Genomic DNA, 24,503 nt, shown 5'->3' on the forward strand with positions numbered 1-24,503 from the left:
ACCAAGGTTGATCTTGTCTTTCATCCTTTTGCAGTTGATAAAATGACCCCCCCCCCCCCAGCCCAATAAAATTTCAGGCCTTGTGCCTACAGTAAAAACAATTATCATCATCATTATTATTAGTAATAGTAGTAATTAACAGAGGAGGACTATGGTTATTCTACTCTAACGTTGATATATTGATCAATATAGATTTTTCATCTTTTTCTCCTGATGAGATGAGTAATCCCTCATAGTTAAATAAATTATGTTAATTACATAATTATATAAATGCTGATGGTTTTACTTCATTGAAACAGCTGTGGAAAACAAATTACGAAACATTTGTAAAATTTACACTTTTCTGTTGTTTGCTATTCTGTTGATATTAATAAAGAGATATCTATTATATCTATATTGAATCTTTTATCTTTTACTTGTTTCACTCACTGGACAGTGGCCATGCTTTTAAAGTGTTTAATCAAACAATTTGGCCTCAGCACTCATTTCTTTTTTTTGTTTTAAAGCCAGTTACTTATTCTATCAGCCTATTTTGCCAAACTACTAAGTCATAGAGATGTAACTGAGTTAACACAGGATGCCAAGCAGTGGCAGGACATGCACATCCACGCACGTGATAGACTTTCACATAGAGTCTGTTTACCAAATTCACTCACAAGGCATTAAGGGGACACAGGGCTGTAGAAGATACTTGCCCGTGTCAGATAACATTGTCCATCAGTGTCCTCCAACAGTAATTATTATTAGTGCTGGAGGACAACACATTCTAAACTTACTCTAAGACTTGAAATAACTGATGTGTGAGCACACCACCTCTGATACACTATCTGCATTATGCCTTAATATCAATGATTTCATGTGGGGTGGGTTTCTTCTGAAAACAAAAGGCAGTTTAAATGGTAGAGATTTTGTAATTATATTGAACAACTAGGATGTTATTTAGCACCAAGTTAGCTCTGACAGAGCAGATCTATAGTGAAAAGGGATCTATTTCAAAACGGGGGCACCAGTATTTTCTTAACGAAACACTTTGAAACTTGGGACACTGGTAGAATGTATCATATAAAACATCTTTTACTCTTAGTCTTCTTAACAAAAAAAACGTACATCGCAAGTTATTCCATGTTAAAGTTGTCGTATTTCTGTAATTTCAACCAATCACTGACGTCTATTCAGCTGAATAGAGTTACTGCTGGGCGGTCATAAAAATGTTATTCCCTGTGACATATTTCATCCGGTTTAATCGTAATTTATACGCATATATTGTTTATATAATAAATTATGCTGTGCATATCTATGTGTGTAACAATTTTAGAGTTCGGATTCTAGAGTTAGGGTTAGGGTTAGGGTTAACAGTCTAGTTAGGGTTAGGGGATTAATACGATATACACCGTTTTCAACTGAATAGACGTCAGTGATTAGTAGAAATTATCGAAATAAGACAATTTTTTACATGAAATAAATTCGAATACAAAAATTTTTTTCTGTTCTATAACACAAAATAGATAAGTATACGAAGTTTGAAAGTCTTTCGGTACCAAAAACACTACATAAAACATAAATGAAAACTGGTGCCCCCGTTTTGAAATAGATCCGTGAAAAGTGTTCCAGTGACAGGCATCAACTTTTATCACATTACAGTATCATTTGAGAGATTTGCCGACTATTTTCATTAAATCTCATAGAGCGGTTCCTTCACTAGTTTATGTAGAAACTGCTATCAGTTCTTTAACTCAAGGTCAGCCCTTAACTCAATAAAGCCTATTAATCAAAGAAGCTCCAACCACGCTCATTTGTCATTTATTCAGACACAGTGTATCTAGGATTACGGTATTCAACACCATTCAAAAAAAATTTTTTTTCAAAAAGATAATATCTTCGGCATATCTGGTTCCTATTTTTAGCAGACCAACAGACCATGTCAAAACTCCTCAGTTCATTACAAGTGTTGCTGTTTGTCGTATTTAGCTCCAATTCATTCGCAATCAAACAAAGTTTGGCTGAAAGACATTCCAATCATAATTGTAGTGGGTGTATAAATTTTAGGGGTACATAGGGCAACATTATCTAATGTTTCCTATCCTTAAATAAAGCAAAACGATGTGATTTGAAAGTCATTTAGCTGGTGGGGTTTTCTAGCAAGCTGAACGAACAAGTATAAGTACCCACATTGGAATGTTATAAATAAACAGAGATAAACTAAACAGATTGACGAGATTAAGACCAGTAAAACATTTCCTCACACACAACAACTGAATGAAATATCTACCTTGCCCCAAATAAATGTCACAGAAAAAAATATATGAATATATACATTAATATACAATATAAACCTACCACCATTGTCGCCCTCAGAATCTACAGGAATATTCTTCACACATCGAGCCAGCCAGTTGTACATTGTGTCCCAGTCGACAACTTTATCCTCACTGAACTCTCTTAACCTAAATATCTGGCTACCTGGAAAAATAAAACTGATCACAACACACACACAAACCCACCCCCACACACAGATAGATACACACACAGAGTTATCTTTCCCACATAAATACATGAAGCACTTCTCACACTTCGACTCATTATTTCAATAAGTCACACCTTTTAATTTGTTTTCATTGTACAACTTGCCTTCATTTTTAACTATAATACACACACACACACACACACACACACACACACACACACGTGGAATGGCATTTACTACACAAAATGTGTATGTGAGGAAGTTGAAAGTCTACTACTCTGAGTTCCACCCCAAACCCCTAGCCAGCTTGGGTGGAAACTTAGAATAGACTTTCAACTCATGCACATATTTTACTAAGATAATTATATCTGTCCAAACACTTCAATGTATAATGTAAAAATACATTTTAATATACTTTATAACTCTTACATTATGATATGATTATTTATAGCCAAGAAGCTACAGCAGTGACTCAGATGCATAGAGTTTTTGTGTCAAAGCATTTATTAAACTTCCCCTTTGATAATTTTTATAAATTCTTTGATACTAAACTTCCAGTCCTTGAGCCACTGACGTAGGTTCCTGATTGTAAATAAAAATTATATTAGTTGCAATTCAATAAGACACACCCGAGTTCCTCTAATTCTTTCTTTTGTATAAAGACACACACACACATATATATATGTGGAGGTGGGTGGATATGTGTAGGTGCACGCACACACACACACACACACACACACACACACACACACACACAGTGGTTACAATAGAGTATCACATGCTTAATATAGCAAATTAAAAATTTCAATTAACTGATATCATCCTAGCAATTACATTTTCCTCTAAGTTTGTTTAAAATCTGAAAACAAGCAAAGCAGAAAACTCCAATAATATTAGACAATCTGAATTCCCACTACCTTCTTCTACCAGGAAAATAAAGACAATGTGTAGCGTATCTTTAAAGTTAGGTTTCATCAGTAATATATTCACAGTTGGTTAGACTTAGAAGATCAAGTATACATACACACGCTCGCACATGTATATCATTAAACATCTATTTTCCATACTGGTATGAGTTTGACAAGAGCTGGCAAGCTAGGGGCCTGCACTAAGCTTTGCTTTGGCACGGCTTCTACAACTGGATGCCCTTCCTAATACCAACCACTTTACAGAGTGTACTGGGTCCTTTTATGTGGCACCAGCAGCAGTGAGGTTGCCAAATAACTTCCAAGACATGACCCTTCCACCGAGGGAGGAGAAGTATTGAATGAAAGTGGCTTTGTGCCAGGTGATGAGAAGTTAGAGTATGATAGAGGGATAGAAATGCGGGCCTTGCTGTAGAGGAGATACATGGCTACCCAAGTTGGAAAAGGAGAGACCGGGGAGAGGAAGAGAGAAGGGAGAGAGAGAGAGAAAGAGAGAGAGAAAGAGTGTAGTGAGGCTGAGCATGTATATCAACAGTAAGTTTAAGGGAAAAATGCTAGTTGGGGTTGTGAGTATTTTTCACAATTATACCAGCATCAATGCAGTTTCAATGACTACAAGCAGTTAAAGTGATACATATACTCACACACACATACACGTGTGTGTGTGTGTGTGTGTGTGAGAGAGTCAAATGTAGTAGTGTTATAATAAGAGTTGGTGATAGGTTTGTTCACTCAGATTCTGCTGTCAAGTCTAATAGAAACCATATACCATGCACCTCTCTTTCCTAGCCAACAAAGACCTGGATGTGTTTTACCAGTAAATAATCTTGGTCCATTATGGTTAATATTACTGGAATGTTAATGACTAGGTTTGTGTGGGGGCTGCACTTCCACTGTTACACATGTGCATGCATGCATGTATGTACACACACACACACACACACACATTAGTAATGTGCTTTTCCTGGCATATGAGCTTAGAGACGGACATACACATATACACATGACATATAAACTGAGAACTTTAAGATAAACTGATATAAGCACAGAAAGAGAGAGAGAGAGACTAGAGAGAGAGAGGAATGAGAAGAGAGGGAAAATTAGAGGAGGAGAAAAGGAGAAAAATAGAGGTAGGAAGGGAGAGAGAGAAAGGAAGACAAGACTGAGAGGGATAGAAGAGAGGTTAGAAAAGGGAGGAAGGTGGGAGAAGAGGGATAGGAAGAGAGAAAGAGAGAGAGGTGGAGAGGGAGAAGTGGGGATAGTAAAGGAGAGGGAAAAAGAGGGGTAGAAAGGGAGTGAAGGGATAAAAGTGAGTTGTTAAAAAGAGAGGATAGAAAGAAGGGTAAGGAGAAAGAGAGTGGAAGAAGTAGGAAGAGGGAGAAGGGAAAAGGGAGTAATAAGGGAAAGAGGGTAGGAGGGAGAGAGGGGAGAAGAGAGAGTAATAGAGAGAAAGAGGGGTAGGATGGGAGAGAGAGAAGGGTAGAAGAGGGTGTAATGACAGGAGAATGCTAGAAAGGGGGAGGAGAAGAGAGGAAGGAAATGTAAGAAAGGGAGAGAAAGAGAGAGAAGAGGGGTTAGGAAAGGGGTAGGAACAATTGAGAGTCAACAGTGAAACAATTTGTAGAAGTGAAGTGAAGTTGATTCTAAGTGAATGAGTCATGCAACTGGTTTAATCTGGTTTCATTTTACTCTCTTCACAGCTGAGAAAAACAAAAAACAACGAAAAAAAACCCAAAAAACGAGAGAGAAAAAACAAAAAAAACAACAACCCAAAACAAAAAAGTTACAACAAACTGACAGAAATATTGTTTGTGGCCATAAGATTCAGAGGGTAGAATATATTCAGTAGAGCACCAGACTAGTTCAGTCTTGCTATTTACTTACATCGTTGCTTTATGTTTCTGGGTTCAAATTCCGTCATGGAAGGGAGGAGGAGTTAGGATTTTACCCGTCAGGTATAGGGAATCAATAAAATCGATAGCCCCCTTATTCTGCTAAAGTCTATCTATGGAATGCCCCACAACAATGGAACAAAATCGAAGACTATTATTCTGGGTTTTCTTTTCCAATATCCTTTGTCTTGTTTCAGTCATTGGAGTATGGCCATGCTGGGGCACCACCTTGATGGGTTTAGTCGAATAAATTGATCACAGTATCTTTTATCTTTTATTTGTTTCAGTCATCAGATGGTGGCCATGCTGGGGCACCACGTTGAAATAATTTAATCAAACAAGATCAACCCCAGTACCTATTTTGTTATTAAAACCTGGTACTTATTCTATTGCCCTCTTTTGTTGAACCACTAAGTTACAAGGATATAAACACATCATCACTGGTTGTCAAATGGTAATGGAGGGGGGGGGGACAAACACACACACACACACACACACACGATGGGCTTTCTTCAGTGTGGATTAGCTAAAGAACACACCAAATAATCCACACGTGGTTGAAAAATACATTTAGTAGAGATGACCCAGAAGTTGTTGCTCTTTGATTACTATCACAAACAGCAGGTTTCTTCAGCTGAATGCACATCGTTGATTGGTTAAAATCACCCAAATATGACAACTTTAACAAGAAATAACTTCTAAAATATGAAATTTTGTCAAAAATATTGAAAATAAACTGTGTTCAGCATGAGAAATTACACCAGTATACAAAGTTTCAAACTGTTTAGTTAAAAAAAAAAAATATTAAAAAATCTGTGAGCCAAACAGAAGTGATCTGAAAACACTTGCCCATCATGCCACGCAGTGGGACTGAACCCAGAACTATATGCTTGGGAGGCAAACTTCTTACCACACAGCAATACTTGTGCCCATTTTTTTTTTTTCAAAGTTTGGTACTTTCAGCATTTAGTATTCAAGATGGTCTTAGTATTAATGCCAGGTCTCATGAAACGTGTATATGTTTATATATCTCTTTTTGCTTCAGTCACTTAACTGCAGCCATGCTGGCGCATCACCTTGAAGAGTTTAGTTCAGGGGCCAGGGAACTTTTTTTAACCAATTACCCTAAAACATTTATTTAGGTCGCCATTAACCCCTTGATTCGAAAGAAAATCATAGATAACAAGGAACATGTTTTTTTTATATAATTTTACTTACATCCAATGAGTCCTCATGTTGTTGGCACTCCGTCGCTTACGACATCGAGGGTTCCAGTTGATCCGATCGACGGAACAGCCTGCTCGTTAAATTAACGTGCAAGTTGCTGAGCATTCCACAGACACGTGTACCCTTAACGTAGTTCTCGGGGATATTCAGCGTGACACAGTGTGACAAGGCTGACCCTTTGAATTACAGGCACAACAGAAACTCATGAAGTAAGAGAAAGTTGTGGTGAAAGGGTACAGTAGGGTTCACCACCATCCACTGCTGGAGCCTCGTAGAGCTTTAGGTGTTTTCGCTCAATAAACACTCACAACGCCCAGTCTGAGAATCGAAACCACGATCCTATGACCGTGAGTCCGCTGCCTTAATCACTGGGCCATTGCGCCTCCACAATGAGTCCTCATAACCCCCAAGAATTTCATTTTTACTCCACTTGGGGTAATTTGCCCCATTTCGCTGACCCCTGGTTTAGTTGAGTAAATCAATCCTAATCCTTATGTTTCTCTTTAAAGCTTGACACCTCCTGTGTTTAGCATGCAAGATGGCTTTAGCTATAACACCAGGTCCCGTGATGTGTGGATTGGATTGGATCACCTATGTTCAGTTCACCACAGGACAAAGGCCTCAGCATATTCTCTCCACCAACCATGATCCAATGTGGAGGCCGTGATTTTGAGCCTGAGATCATATTGGTTTCATGTGCCTACTCTTCTACAATGGCTTGACATGGCTTAGCAAAGGGGTGCAGTTTTTATACTCTTACCCAGGAGTATTTAAGTCAACTACATCGATCCCAGTGCTTAACTGGTCCTTGTTTTATCGACCCCAAAGGCAAAGTTGGCCTCTGTGGTATTTGAACTCAGAATCTAGGGATGGACAAAATACCACTAAGCATTTCACCTGGAGTGCTAATGAGTCTGCCTTGTGGCAATGCTGGAGCACTGCCTTTAGTTGAACAAATCGACCCCAGGACATATTCTTTGTAAGCCTAGTACTTATTCTATCGGTTACTTTTGCCGAACTGCTAAGTTGCGGGGACATAAACACACCAACATCAGTTGTCAAGTGAAGGTGGGGGGAACAAGTACAAACAAATATACATACATGTGTGTGTGTGTGTGTGTGTGTGTGTGTGTGTGTGTGTGTGTGTGTGTGTGTGTGCGTGCGTGCGTGCGTGCGTGCGTGTGTGTGTATATATATATATATATATAATGATGGGCTTCTTTCAGTTTCTGTCTACCAAATCCACTCACAAGGCTTTGGTTGGCCCGAGGCTATAGTAGAAGACACTTGCCCAAGGTGCCATGCAGTGGAACTGAACCCAAAACCATGTGGTTGGTAAGCAAGCTTCTTACCACACATCCATGCTGCACCTATATGCAACTGTTTATATACATCTTGTATTTTACTTGTTTAAATCTTTGAACTGTGGTCATGCTGGGGCATTGCCTTGAAGGGTTTAGCAGAATAAATTAACCCCCAATACAGATTTTTATGTCTAGGACTTTAGTTTTTGCTGAGGGGGGTGTAAACAAACTTACACAGATACAGGCATGGCTGTGTTGTCAAGAAATTTGCATTGCAACCATGTGGCTTCAGGTTCAAAGCCTCGGGCCGACTAGTGACTGGAGAGTGAATTTGGTAGGCAGAAACTACATGGAAGCCCATCACATCCACTATTTCTACCCCAGCAGCTAACACTGCTAAATTGAAGAATATTATCATGTATCGACATTTTGTTGATATTTGGTTGATAATCAATGAAAGGTTTGAGCCTGTGGGCATCTGTTATGAGTATATTCCCCTTTGATTCTATTATGTTCCCCTGTGCCAGATGTGTGTGTGTGTGTGTGGTTCCCCCCACCACCACCACCACTTGACTACTAGTGTTGCTTTGTTAATGTCCCCCATATCTTAGGAGTTTAAAAACAGAGACAGAATAAGTACCAGACTTAAAAATCTAGTACTGGTGTTGATGAGTTTGATTAAAAACCCTTCAAGACAAATGCTCCAGTGTGGCCACAGTCCAATGATTAAAACAAGTAAAAAAAATATGAAAAAGGTTATCAAGCAGTGAGAGTGGGGCAAAGACAAAAACATAGATCTGTGCACGTGCACACAGACACATTACATACACAATAGGCTTCCACAAAGTTTCCATCTACCAAGGCATTAGTTGGCCCACAATTCTCAAGGTGGCACCGTAAGGATACCATCCCTGAGAACTGTGGTATATGTAACACTATCTCTTATGATGGTGGTCGAGACAGAGATGATGATGATAGAGTACGTACACACAAAAATACTGTTGTATTACTGTAATGTCTATTATAGTAAACATACAGACATGTCTAGGCACGTACATACACATGCATGGCTAGTGGAGTGCGAAGAATTGGATTCTCCACGATGACAATGCACCCTGTCACCAAGCTCTCCTCACTCATGAGTTTTTTTTACCAAAAACACATGGTATCACTTCTGCACCCACCCTATTCACCAGATTTAGTACCTGCAGACTTCTATCTCTTCCCCAAGATGAAAATGCAGCTCAAGAATGAATCACAGAAGGTCCTCCACTTGCTTATGGAAAACGACTTCCAGGCCGGATTCCAAAAGTGGCAGTAACGCTGGGACCGGTGTATTGCTGTGCAAGGTGACTATTTCGAAGGAGACGATGTTAAAACTTAGATAAATAAGTTATTGCTTTTCTTAAACATAACTAGACTGGGAGCTTTTTGATACTACCCCACTGTTACTTTATGTAGATGTAGGCATTACTGTACGTGTGCATAAATGTATAGACATGAACACAGGTATAGAAATTTAAAAGACAGAAAAAAAGAAAAAGATAAAAAGTGTGGAAACGTGATAGCTTTTCACACACACACACACATTTACAAATAAACATCAAATTAAAAATAAAGCGTGGGAAATAAGAGATGCCTTTAGCGGTTTTTATTATTAGTACTTATTAATTACTTATCAAACCTGATCAATTATTATTATTATTATTATTATTATTATTATTATTATTATTATTATTATTATTATTACTGAAATCATGATTAATACAAAAGTCAAGTAGATAACTGGTGAGACTTGTTATATATTTACAACCAGTTGTGGGGCAGCGGGGGTGGGATGGATTTGGGAGGAGAAGGAGAAGGACGTGGGAGGTGGGTACAGCTGTTGTTTTGTCTTGCCACTTGACCTTAGATGAAATATAACAGATGCATTCCCCTTTTCCCCCACCTCACTCTAGCGTCCATGTAGAAACTTGACCTTACTCCAAAGTAGCAACCAAATCCCTTGCAAAATGAATTTTATAATTTCCAGATTATTACTTTGCTTATTTCATTTTTATCGCATAGATTTGTTAATATGTCAGACAAAAAGCTTTGTGGCATGTATCACTTCTAGCTCTTTACAGTCCAAGTTCAAATTCCACCAGGGTCAGCTTTGCCTCTCATCCTTTTAGGAGTCAATAAAATAAAGTCCCAGTCAAGTCCTGGTGCTAGTGATGTAATTGACTTATCTAACCCCCCACCCCACCCCACCACCACCGAAAAACAAATTGGTTGGTTTTGTGCCTACATTATAAATAATAATTATTATTATGAAAGTAGTGAGCTGGTAGAATGTAAACATGGACAAAATGCAGCTAAGCATTTTGTCCATGTTTACATTCTGAGTTCAAATTCCACTTTGCATTCCATTCTTTCAGAGTAGATGAAATAAATACCGGTTAAACACTGGGGTCGACATAATTGACTAGCCCCACTCTCGCGAAATTACTATGTGCCCATAGTAGAAAGTATTATTATTATTATTGAGTGAGAGAGCAGTGCATGCCATCAAAGTGACACTGGGGTAAAATATACAAAGCCCAGTATACCCATCATGACTACCCGTCTGATAAGGGCACACCAGGCACATGCATCACAACCATATGTGTGTGACATAGTCGTATCATATCAAGATAAACAGCACATAACCTTGCATGTGGGGCCCAGTTAGAATTTTCTTCAGGTCGAGTAGCCCATCCTGTTTAAAAGGTCCCTGAATAAGGTTTATTTGAGGATGTTGAGCAAAACAGCCATGTTTCCAAAGGTGAATTATTCAAACTCCAAAGAATTCCTCTCAACACATGGCTATGATGCTCCCCCAACTACTTCTGCTCATGATCAGAGATGCACATATCATCAGCCACCAAGGGACATGCTCAACAGGTTAAGGTCGAACAACTGACAAGCAAATCTGGTATTGAGCAGAATATTTGCTGTAGCCCATCTTTTATACCAAGACAAAACATGATAATACTTCCAATCAGTTAAGATCAGAAGCCATGGGAGCCACTGTCTGGTACTGCATCAGGGTATTTATTATGTATGTGTGTGTGGGTATATAGATTGTATAATCTAGGGTGGAGTGAAAATGAAAAATTGTGGAAATTGAAAATACCTGAGGCCTAAAATCTTGCTATATATTATTACTAGAAAAATGATAAATTTTTCGCTTAGATCAGTCAAGGGCATTTACTCCATGAAACCCTGCAAACTCTGCTATTGTAAAACATTTACAAAAATCCCCCATTTTTGGAGTTTAGGGGGCTCGAGGGAGTAAATGCCCTTGATTAATCTCAGTGAAAATTTAGCATTTTTCTAGTAATCAAATATAGCAACATTTAGCCCTCAGGCATTTTCAATTTCCACAATATTTTTATTTTCACTCCATCATACCCCACACCTCTACATGTAGAAGGGAACATTTCTCAACCACCTTTAAATACCCTAACATGGTTCCTACATTTAAATGTATCCTCAGACTTCAGTCAAAGCCAAAACATTTATTTTTAATAAGAGATTTCAATGGTGTTCATTCTTAGAAAAGCTTACCCCAATAAAAAGACAGGTTTGAAAGCTTACCCAACAGTTCTTTAAATGATTACTATTCTGCCATGCATCCACCCTAAACCTTGTTCATGTTACACACATCCATCCTTGCTTCATTCCCTATTATGCACATCCACCCCCAGCTACAGTCCTGCCATGCACTTCCACCCCTAGTCTTGCTCCAGCTATGCACATCCACCCACCTTCGCTCCCTCTATACACATCCACCCAGCTTTACTCTATATGCATCCACCCTGCTTCACTCCCACTACATGCAAACACTCCAGCTTGGCTCTTGCTATGTGCAACCACCCCAACTTTGCTTATCTGATACATGCATCCACCCTGATTTATTTTCCTCCCACTCATCTACCCAACTTTACCACCCACCCCCCAGCTTTATTACACAAAATACTTATAAAGAACTTCACAAATTACACTATAAAACCAAAAACTAGTTTTCTAAATTTATTTTTTATGTTAAAATGTGGGAAAATTCACACAACACACATACACATACAAACACCAACATACATACATGCACATGTAAACATACACATACATACACATGTAAACACACACATACATACATACATGTACACACACATACATATATGTGCACGCGCACACACACAAGTACATACAAACAGACGTAGTTGATTTTAATGACTTAATGCTTCCATCAACAAGTGAATTGGTATTTATCAGATTAACTTGGCGCAAGTTGTTGGCAAAGTTATTTATTTCTGGCAATAATTCACTTGTTTGGTACAGGTACACAGCATGTCCAGGAATAGTTCTTGTGGCCCCAGAAGGGGAGTAAATACTCCTTAGCAGCAGGAGGTATTGTTTAGTTTGCTACAGGTACACAGCATGTCTAAAAGTAGTTCTTGTCGCCCCACAAGGGGAGTAAATGGTTGTTAGCAGTGAGAGATATTGTCTAGTTTGCTACAAGTACACAGCATGTCTAGAAATATTTCCTATAGCCCCAGAAGGGGAGTAAATGGTTGTTAGCTGAGGTTATCATTAGAGCCCACCTGTTTCCATGGTCAGATATGTCTTCATAGAAAATTGGAAATGAGGTACTCTGTTTACAAATATTATGAGATGTTGAAACAAGGAGATGCTACCCTACTAACACACACACACACCATCATCATCATCATTTAATGTCTGTTTTCTATACTGGCAAGGGTTGGATGGTTGACCAGAGCTAGTAAGTAGAAGAGCTGCACCACATTCCAGTCTGATTTTGCTTGGTTTCCATGGTTGGATGCCCTTTCTAATGCCAACCACTTCACAAAGTGTGCTGGGTGCATTTTATGTGCCGCTGGCACAGGGAGCTTGCAGGTCAATCCTCTTTAGCAGGGAGAGTGGCATTAACACTTCTACTGTGGATGATGGGTCTTCTTGGGTACAAGGTACCAGATACCTTGGTCTTTTGTCACCTGGTGTATGTATGTATAGATATATATATATACACACAAATACACAATGAGTTTTGATTAGTTCAGGGTTATATAGAAGACACTAGGCCAAGGTGCCATGCGTTCAGGATGAACCCAAAACCACATGGTTGGGAAGCAAACTTCTTAACCACACAGTCATGCTCACACAATATTTTATAAAAATTCCCGAACTTAAATTTAGATGGTTAGCAGAATTGTGAAGATTTCTAGCAATGGTGCTTCAGTTATATTTCTGTCTCCAGGTACAGAGAAAAGAGGCATATAATGAAATTGTCCAATTATATTTGGGAATTCAAAGAACATACTACCTGCAGATGCTGATTTCATCATCACATGGAAGGTCCTTGAGAGGTACAGATCATCCAAGAACATGAACAAAAGATACAGTTTATGTACAATGGAGAAGAGCTATATACTTAAAAATCTTCACAATTCCACAAACAAATGAAATGTAAGGCCTAAAATATTTATTCCAATTCAGTAACAAATCAGAGTGCATAGGAATTAGGAAGTTTCTAATAAAATATTTATATCATTATTTTATAAACAATTCCATATTTCTCAGATGAGGGTTTCTTATATTATGTATTCATCAGGGTGGTGTCCTCATGTTAGTTGCTGTTTTCGCAAGGTTTCAGGTGTCTTGTGATTCACCTTAATGTATTGTCTGGGATTGAACACAGAACTGCTAGGTGACTGCACGGCATTAGCCAGTGCCTTTGTAGTGGATAAAGGCACTGAAATGCACTGCAGTCACCTAGAGGTTCTAAGGTATAAGACACCTGAAGAAGGCTGAAGTGTACACAGCCAAAACATAATGAAAGCGACAACTAAGACGAGAACAACACACCGACTAAGATATAATATCGTTATTTCATGTTTGTTTTTGTCTCTTTTTTTTTTTCATGTTGGTACAAGTTTAACAAACTTGAATACAGCTCTTTGGATGGTGATGATCTGGCATGCCTGAGGGGACTTCAGTCTGTTTTGGCAGGAGGCAAACATACAAATGTGTGTACAGAGATATACAGAGAGAGAGAGAGAGAGAGAGAGAGAGAGAAAGAGAGAGAGAGAGAGAGAGAGAGAAAGAGCACTATGTTACAATTTATTAATTGAACATGGTTGATAAACACTTTCCCTTTCTTATATACAAAAAAGAGACACACACACACAAAACATCTGATGCAAAATAATTTACACCAGATAGGTGACGCCAAAACAGTTCATATCCCACTCACAATCCATCATCTGAAACACACAGACAGAATAACCAGCCAGCCGTGTTGTTATGCATGTTGCTTTGATGGGATTTTCATGGCTGGATACCCCTTATATCACCAACCCCTTTATAGCATGAACAGAATACACTTTATTGTGCCACCAGCTCTAGACAAGTTGTTCCTCCTTTGCAACAAGACTAACAAGTCTCCTTTAGCCTATGTCCTCTTCATTACATATATTTTCTTTTAAAAGTTGAAATTATACAGTGAATTATGCTTCAGGTTTCCTCCACTGGGCAAATTTGATATCCAAGTCATTACTGGGAAAGGTTGACTTCAAAAATATAAATATAAACTCTACCTGACGTTTTGAGCACTCTTATCTCCAACTTGTAAATTAAAATGCATTCCTCTATGTATGCGTGTATATGCGTGTATGTATGCCTGCACACGCACACACCCACATGCAACAGCATGCTACAACAGCAACCCTATAAGTATGTTGAATATTAAGGGCACCACAACCATACATTTGTGTATGTATGTGTGTGTATATACATATTTACTCGCTCCAGTCATTTGACTGCAGCCATGCTGGAGCACCGCCTCTAGTCAAGCAAATCGACCCCAGGACTTATTCTTTGTAAGCCTAGTACTTATTCTATCGGTCTCTTTTTGCCGAACCGCTAAGTTACGGGGGACGTAAACACACCAGCATCAGTTGTCAAGTGATGTTGGGGAGACAAACACAGACACACAAACACATATATATATATACATATATACGATGGGCTTCTTTCAGTTTCCGTCTACCAAATCCACTCACAAGGCTTTGGTTGGCCCGAGGCTATAATAGAAGACACTTGCCCAAGGTGCCACGCAGTGGGACTGAACCCGGAACCATGTGGTTGGTAAGCAAGCTACTTACCACACAGCCACTCCTGTGCAATTAGTAACAAGCATTGCTTCTATTTCGTATGTGAATACACACACACACATTGCTTAGGCATTTTGATGCTAATAACCTGGTGTTAGAACTCAATATACATAAGCTTCAGAACAAAGCATCAATTGAGTACACAATGGTAATAGAAAATTGGGATGACAAAAGAATAAACAATTAAGTTATGTATGTCATTAGCTTACAGCTGTTTCTGCTGTAGGATGATGCACTGCAGCTTAAAGCAGAAAAAGCTGTAAGCTAATGAATTTCATAACATAATTGCTTATTCTTTTGTCTTCCCTATTCACATATATATATATATATGTACACAAAATGAATGTCTTTACTGATAATTATTTTTCACTTTAATGATTAAATATTTACCAATCATATTGTGACATTTAACTTTTTATTTTAGTACCAGAGTTCTTTTAATATAGTCTTAGGTCTCTGTTTGGGTGGAGAAGTGTTAAATACACACACATGCAAACATAAAGCATTGAATATACATTTTATATGTGTGTGTGTGTGTGTATATATATATATATATTAATAATAATAATAATATGACAACAAAAGAATGAATGAGACCTCAATATTATGTAAAATAGAAGAATTTATCTATAAATATAATATGTGACAATTAGTTGGTTGTCATAATAAAACTCAGAGTTTCGGATACCGGAGATGAAGTCAGCTCCGGCATCTCATCAATTATTCAGACAAAATGTTAGCATTTTGTCTTAATAACTGATGAGATGCCGGAGCAGACTTCATCTCCAGTATCCGAAACTCTGAGTTTTATTATGACAACCAACTAATTGTCATATATTATATTTATATATTATCCAAAATGTATAGTATTAAATATCCACCACAGCTGATCTTACAAATTGGTTTCACATAAAGGAGGGGTGGGAAAACTTTTTAGTGTGGCAGACAAAAATTTCTGAAGAAAAAGGTCCATGGGCGGATCACAGGTTCTAACTCTTATATTTGTGTAAATCTTGTATATATCTATGTATAATTTGATATACATTAATAAAGATAAGTTTAAGACAAGAAGTTAATGTGTAACATCTTCATTGATGCTACCACTAAATTTAGGACGTTTATATTACTTACAAGGTAATCTAATAGTTGGATCTCGAGAGGCTGGTACAAACCTAGCAATATGTGTTTTATAGTGAAAACAAAATTTCCATTCAAATAGTAATTATCGGAAAATTTTCTGTTCGAGTCTAACCATTTTAAGTCATAGTGGAAACAAGACCTATGTCGCAAATAGACATACAAATATTGTATAAATTTTATAATTGAAAAATTTACTATATTTAGTACATACAAATATACCAACCTACAGGTGCAATAAAATGGGCTTGTGAGTGCAGTTGCACCCGTGGGCAGGGGTTTCCCCACCCCTGGTGTAAAGAATATAATGGAATGATAGGTAACAGTCCAATTATATAACTTTATGATCAGAGTAAGCTTATATGGAAGGGAATTTGGCGACTGTGCTCTATTGTCATAGGTGGACTAGCACAACCAGTCAGCGGCTGCTGTGAAAAAGTTGGTGAGACACACACAAGATGGGCCTCCACAGTTTTCATCTATTTCTCACCTACCAAATTATATTCACGAAGCAATGCTCAACCTAAGGTTATAGTGGAAGATACTTGCTCAAGATGTTGTATGCTTTAGCTCTCAGACTAGCTTTAGTCTATAATGACTTTAGCACTATATCTAAGATTAACTTTGGTCTTTAATGACTTTAGCTCTATATTTAAGATATTTAAGTCTCTAACCAAGATCTACTTTAGTCTATATTGATGTTAGATATCAAAAACCAGTTTAGGTCTACATTTAAGTTATGCTTGTGTCTATAAGACTAGATTCAGTCTATGTTCGCCTTAGGTCCTTACCTAAGACCTGCTTCTGTCTATATTGACTTTAGGTCTTTATTTAAGACCAGTTTAAGTCTATATTGACTTTAGATGTTTATCTTAGACAAAAGTCAAGTCTATATTGACTTTTGAAAGATTTGGGTCAAGTTGTTGTTGGTTTGGCTTCACCATGGTGGACATTGAAGTTTATGGCGGGCGAGAAGGTAATTAGACGGAGTAGACGATGATGGTGGTAGTGGTGGTGGTCAGTAATGTTGCATAGGGTTGGAAGTGGAGGAGAGATGACGAGGTGGTGGTGAGGTCAGAGGAGCATTGCAAAGTGGGAGACCAAGCGCACACATACATACACACATACAAACACACATACATTCAGACAAACAGCATTGTGTTTTTAATGTGCAGAAACTGTTTGGAGTTTGGCCAAACAGGAAGTTAGGAAACCTTTCAAGAGGAGAAGGAAAAGAGTAAAGGTGAATTATAAAACTGGCAGTAATAATAATGGCTGTGGTTAACGGGTGCTGGGGGGGGGGGGTTGATGGTTGGGGGAAGGCGGTGGTTGGGAGAGGGTAAAGTCTACATACACATATAGTGTGTTACCCAGATATGGTGTAGAATATGTATACATATACACACATATATACTCATAGATACACACACACATAGTTTTGGTGAGGCATGTTGTAGAATATACATATATATTCTGTAACATGCCTGGTGAACACTGTGTGTACATACATGTGTATGTGTATATTGCATGCTTGGCCAACATCATACGTGCGCGTATGCAAACTCACAAGGTCAGCTAAGAACGGTGTACAATACATACATGTGCATACATATGGTGTACACCAGACATGTCGTAGTGTGTGTATATATATGTATATATTTACATGTGTGTGTGTGTGTGCATGTGTGTGTGCATGTGTGTGTGCATGTGTGTGCATGTCTGTGTGTATGTGTGCGTGTGTGTGTGCATGTCTGTGTGTGTGTGTGTGTGCATATCTGTGTGTGTGTGTGTGTGTGTGTGTGTGTGTGTGTGTGTGTGTGTGTACATTATATATATATATATATATATATGCATGTGTATATATGTCTGTGTGTGTGTGTGTATATTATACACACACACACACAGAGTGCTACCCAGATATGACATAGATTATGCATACATATATAGGTGCAAGTGTGGCTGTGTGAGTAAGAAGCTTGCTTCTCAACCACATGGTCTTCGGTTCAGTATCACTGTTGCAACATCTCTGCTATGGCCGTTTGGACTGCCCAGATCCTCCTGAATGGATTTGGTGAATGGAAACTGAAAGAGGCCTACCACATGCATGCGCATTTGTGCTGTGTTTGTCACCGCCACTGCTTGACAGTTGATACTGGTTTGTTTATGTCCCCATGACTTAGTGGTTTGGCAAAAGACACCAAGAAAATAAGTACCTGGCTTGATTTGTTCACCCAAAAACCCCTCAAGGCAGTGCTCCAGCATGACTGCACTCCAATGACAAAACCCACACGCATATATAATGTGTCAACCAGACATGGTGTAGAAAATATATATATATATATATATATATATATATATACACACATGTATGTGGCACATAAAAAGCACCCACTACATTCTCGGAGTGGTTGGCGTTAGGAAGGGCATCCAGCTGTAGAAACTCTGCCAGATCAGATTGGAGCCTGGTGTAGCCATCTGGTTTCACCAGTCCCCAGTCAAATCGTCCAACCCATGCTAGTATGGAAAAACGGACGTTAAATGATGATGATAGACATACAAACATATATATACATGTATGTATATAGATACACACATAATTTACTGTTCTGTTATAGGAAGGATCAACAGAAAAAGTACTCCATCCAGTATTTAAATAGTATTATCAAATAACTTCTATTTAAATACTGTGTATATTAAATGACATGCGCATGCACGCACACACACACACACACACACACACACACACACAGAGTATTGGCTGCAAATGGTGTAGAATATATATACACACATATACAAAAAAATATACAGGAGCCAAAAAGGTAATCTCTGTATGGCTGCTCAACTTGCTAGAAAAAGCAGCCATATATCATATCACACCTTACTGTCTTTTTTTTAAGAAAAAGGACACATCGTATAATGTGCTCCAAGGTACACTTTACCTAGCAAAACGAATGAGGTAGGATGGTCATAATTCTATTGAACCATAGTAGACTTGGGATTAAATAACAATAATCCTTTCTTATTCTGACAAAAGGCCAGTAACTTTGATGGATGGGGAAGTTGATTGCAATCAATCCTACTGGGCAACTGGTAAGGCTAAGTCAACGTTGGCAACATTTGAACTCAATGTAAAGCCAGGAGAAATACATTCTGTCCAAAGTGGTAATGATTCTACCAGCTTACCACCTTAACAACAACAACAACAATAATAATAATACAGTAATCCTTCAACTATCAAGAGTGTTGTGTTCCAAAATCTCTCACAAAAATAATTAAAATCTAAAAAAATCTAAATATTTATTGGCCGCCCAGACATACTGAGGAGTCCACAATATAAATTTACATATATTAGCCAGAAAAATCCACAATGTATTGAGTGCGCGATAGGTGAACCGCAATATGGTGAGGGATTACTGTAATCCTTTCTGCTAAAGGCACAAGGCCAGAAATTTGGGAAGGAGGGGCCTAGTTGATTACATGAACCCCAGGGTTTCATTGGTAGGCAAAGTTGACCTCAGCAGTATTTGAACTCAGAATGATTCTGCCAGCTCACAACAACAATAATGGTTTCAAATTTTGCCACAAAGAAGGGGATGAGTCATTTACATCAACCCCATTGTTCAACTGGTACTTCTTTTATCGACCCTGAAAGGATGAGAAGCAAAGTCGACCTTGGTGAAATTTGAACTCAGAATGTAGCAACGAGTGAAATACCACTATGTATTTTGTCCAGCCTACTAATTAATGATTCTACCAGCTCGTTGCCTTTACAATAATAATAATGCACATACATACATACATATATATGCATATGTTTGGTCTTAAAAAGTAATGAGAGAGAGAAAGACAAAGAAACAGAAAGATAGAGTAAGAGAAAGGGGGGGGGAACAAAGAGATAAAGAGAAGAGAAAAAGAGATAAAGAGCAGAGCACAGAGAGAAAGAAAGGGGTTAAATAAAGAAAACTGAAGCCATCAGTCACAGTCAGCTGAACAGAACATTGATGAGTTGTCTGTCACATGACTAGAAATTCGTCATATTTGAATTTGAACTGTTTACCTCAAGGTTTCCTTTTGTTTTGTTTTTCTCTTTACACACTCCATGTAACCACCAACACTGTCCAATACATACACAAAGTCTTTTGTGCTTTGTGTCCCTGTAGTCTCTCCTCAACCCCCCACTATCTACAACCCTTGTGGCTAATAAACCATGTCATTGTCATCAACAACACCATTTATGTAGCCAAATGTTTTATATTAGTGTTCAGTCACATGGTCTCCCACATTAACCACACTCCAACTCACCAAGCCAGCCCACCCCGCCATCTTTTAGAATAATTGACATCAACAAAAACAGTAACAACTAATAATTATTTTTACTCTAGGCACAAAGCCTTGAAAATTTTTGGTGGGAAGGTGGGGGGTAGTCGATTACATTAACCCCAGTGCGTAACTGGTACTTATTTTCATTGATCCCCCCACCAAAAGGATGAAAGACAAAGTTGTCCTTGGTGGAATTTGAATGCAGAATGTAGCAGCATACAAAATACTGCCAAACGTTTTGCTTAGCGTGCTAATGATTCTGCCAGCTCACCGCCTTACAGTAACAACTAATAATAATAATAATAATAATAATAATCCTTTCTACTGGAAGCACAAGGCCTCAAATTTGGGGGAAGGGATTAAGTCGATTACATCAATCCCAGTGCATAACTGGTACTTATTTAATCGACCCCAAAAGGATGAAAGGCAAAGTCGTCCTTGGCGGAAACGAAATACAGTAGTGAAAGGGTTAATAATAGTTTTTAGTCAATACAATGAACCCAGTGCTTGACTGGTACCTTATCAAACCAGAAGGATAAAAGACAAAGCTGATGATGGAAGAATTTGAACTCAGAAAGAGCCCAAAGAAATACCATTAAGCATTTTGACTGACACACTAACGATTCTTCTAGCATTTAATTAATGTTGCTAACATATCATTGAATTTGTAGAATTTATCTTCTACCTTTTACTTGTTTCAGTCATTAGACTGGCCATGCTGGGGCACTGCCTTGAAGAATTTTTAGTTGAATCGACCCCAGTACTCATATATTTTTAAAGCCTGGAACTTATTCTATTGGTGTCTTTTGCTAAACCGCTAAGTTATGGGGATGTAAACATACCAACACCAGTTGTTAAACTGCAGTGAGGGACAAACAAAGACAGAAAGACACATACACACACAACAGGCTTCTTTCAGTTTCCATCTACCAAATCCACTCACAAGGCTTTGGTCGGCCCAAGGCTATAGTAGATGCTACTTGCCCAAGGTGCTATGCAGCGGGACTGAATCCAGGACCGTGTGGTTGGGAAGTAAGCACAGCCATGCCTGCACCTGTTAAGGGTTAACATTCTTCTCCTCAACACAGATTCCCTGCTCACAAAGATTCTTACAAGTTAGTAATTCACCCACTGGGGCTAAAAGCAGTCTTCACTCTTGCTCTACATGGACTTACTTGATTGATAAGAAATAACAGTTAAATATCCCTCAAATTATATCCTACAACCTTGTCTGAATCTAGGATTATTTTGTCTCATAAATTGCAGTTTAAATCTTAATTTCACATTAAAATTAATCAATCTCTTCCAGTTTAAACCCCCATGTATCCCCACCCACCCCAACTATCATCTTCCCCCATCACCACCACTAATTGTTGCTATTAGTGTTGTTCTAGAAGATGAAACAGTAGTGGTGGTGATGGTGGTGGCTTGTGTCCAGAGGGGGAAGTTGTGGGGAAGAAGGATTGGATTACAGAACGACTGTCTGAGTATCTGGCTATTGGTTTGGTAGCAAAACATGAAGGAGATGTGATGGAGGTGTAACAGGGAGGCAGTGTGACATGGTGTCAGAGAAGAGGTGGGGAAAGATGTAACACAGCATACTGTGTGATATGGAAGTATGACAGGGAACAGCGAGATCTGAAGGGATGCCAGGGGTTAGTGCGACATGGTGTGCCAGAGGTGTGAAAAGATGCAACAGAGAGGCAGTGTGACAGAGGTGTGACTGTGGAACTTGTGCTATGAGGGTGTGATGAGTGACAGTGTGATATGGAAGTGTGACAGTGGAGCAATGTGCCAGGAGGGTTTAACAGGTGGTAGTGTAAGACAGTGAAGCAGAGTGCCAGGAGGGTGTGGCAGTTGGCAATATGATAAAGGGGTGTAACAAGGTGTGGTAGGCAGGTGTGACTAGTTCTAGATGAATCTTCCCTCCACCACACCCTTGTCCCCTCACCACCCATAAGTTCCCTATTAAATCTAACAATGTCTCCTCTCCACATACTCAAGCGTCCCCCCTCTCAATCTAACATATCTCCTCCCACCACCACAGAACAGCCCCTACCCCCATATCTAAATAAGGATTGATATTCAGATTAGTGAAACAGAAAAACAGATTTAAGACGGGATTAGTGAGACTGGAATAGTGGGATAATGTCAAAGGTCATAGTTTATCCAGGTTTAATCTCTAGCAATAAAGTAATCTGGCTAAGATACACACAAACACACACACAATCTTACATATTTTCTCTATGTATACAAATACACATTGTTTCTTTCGTTAGACTGCGGCCATACTGGAGCACCACCTTGAATGGTTTAGTTGACCAAATTGACTCCAGTACTTAGTTTTTTCTCAAGCCTAGTATTTATTCTTTTGGTCTTTTTATTATTATTTTTTTTTTTATCAAACTGCCAAGTTAGTGGGATGTAAACAAACCAACACTGGTTGACAAGTGGTGGTGGGACACACATACATACACACATATAGACAGGCTTCTTTCAGTTTCCATCAACTAAATCCACTCACAAGGGTTTGGTTGACCCAAGGCTATAGCAGAAGACACTTGCTCAAGGTACCTTGAGTAAGTGTCTTCTACTGTAACCTTGGACCAGGAAACTGAAAGAAGCTCATTATAATCATTCTTTAATGTCTGTTTTCCATGCTGACATGGGTTGAAGATATATATATATTATTTGAAGTGTATAATATTATATATGCATTAAGTCTGATCTCACCCATTGGTTTCGTGCTAAGGATTCAATGGAGTGTTAAGTAACAATCCAATTATATAACTCTACGCTGATATTGGCTACTTCTGATGATTGTAGGGTTATATAATTGGATTGTTACTTAACACTCCGCTAAACTCCCAGCACGAAACCAATTGGTAAGATCGGCCTTAATGGATATATAATACTGTACACTTTGGATAATATACCCGCTCTACTGACAGATATACGAGTGCATTTTTTCCCTGACCTATGGACTTTTAGATAACTTACATATATCATCATCATCAGCATCGTTTAACGTCCGCTTTCCATGCTAGCATGGGTTGGATGATTTGACTGAGGACTGGTGAGCCAGATGGCTACATCAGGCTCCAATCTGATTCGGCAGAGTTTCTACAGCTGGATGCCCTTCCTAACGCCAACCACTCTGAGAGTGTAGTTGGTGCTTTTACATGCCACTGACACAAAGGCCAGTCAGGCGGTACTGGTAACGACCACACTCAAAATAGTGTATTTTACGTGCCACCTGCACAGGAGTCAGTCCAGCGGCACTGGCAACGACCTCGCTCGAATGTCTTTTCACATGCCACCGGCACGAGTACCGGGAAGGCAACGCTGGTAACGATCACGCTCAAATATATATATATATATATATATATATATATATTGCATGTCCTTGTGTTTGTCCTCCACCACTGCTTGACAATCAGTGTTGGTTTGTTTATGTCCTTGCAACTTAGCAGTTTGGCAAAAGAGATGGTAGAATAAATATTAAACTTAAAAATAAGTAATACAGTTCTATATTTAAGCGATGAAGAATTATGTACATTATTTACATTTGACGGATATTTGTCCTCATCTTGTTTTTAACACAATGTTTCAGCTGATATATCCTCCAGCCTTCATCAGGTGTCTTGGGAAATTTCGAACCTCGGTTCTCACTCCTAAGGTATTTTTCGATATTATTACTTGGAGATTTCTGCGGGACAACCTGTTGAAAGCCACCGACCAGATTTGTGGGTGGTGTAAGGTCCCCTCCCGACCCAGAGTAACGTGGTGGTGGAACAAGGAGGTAGACAGGGCTATTAGACAAAAGAAACAGGCTTGGAAGGACTGGAAGAACGGTGGTAGCAGGGAATTGTACCAATGTGCCAGAAGGGAGGCTAGGCGACAGGTTTATTTAGCCAGAGGGGAAGCAGATAAGGAAAGATTTGCCAATGTTCTGCGCCGTGAGGACCAAAGACTCGAGGTATTTCGTGTTGCAAGACAGTGTAGGAGAGAGAATAGTG

General features: G+C 38.8%; 1 protein-coding gene across 5 annotated transcripts in view; it reads right to left on the reverse strand.

The window, feature by feature from the left end:
* LOC106880530 (uncharacterized) overlaps positions 1 to 24,503 on the reverse strand; it is a 167,516-nt gene that overhangs the window by 84,742 nt on the left and 58,271 nt on the right. For 2 of the 5 annotated variants that reach the window (XM_089342483.1, XM_089342482.1), the window contains exon 1: positions 2,338 to 2,492. The exons of 2 other annotated variants lie outside the window; for them this stretch is intronic. In XM_089342483.1, the coding sequence (XP_089198609.1) occupies positions 2,338 to 2,401 (64 nt within the window). In that variant the 5' untranslated portion in view covers positions 2,402 to 2,492. Of the gene's footprint in view, positions 1 to 2,337; positions 2,494 to 24,503 lie in introns of those variants that run through there. One more of the 5 variants, XM_089342484.1, reaches the window with a different exon arrangement.

The sequence above is a fragment of the Octopus bimaculoides genome, chromosome 26, assembly GCF_046866305.1.
Source record: "Octopus bimaculoides isolate indiv1 chromosome 26, ASM4686630v1, whole genome shotgun sequence".
Taxonomy (NCBI): Eukaryota; Metazoa; Mollusca; class Cephalopoda; order Octopoda; family Octopodidae; genus Octopus; species Octopus bimaculoides.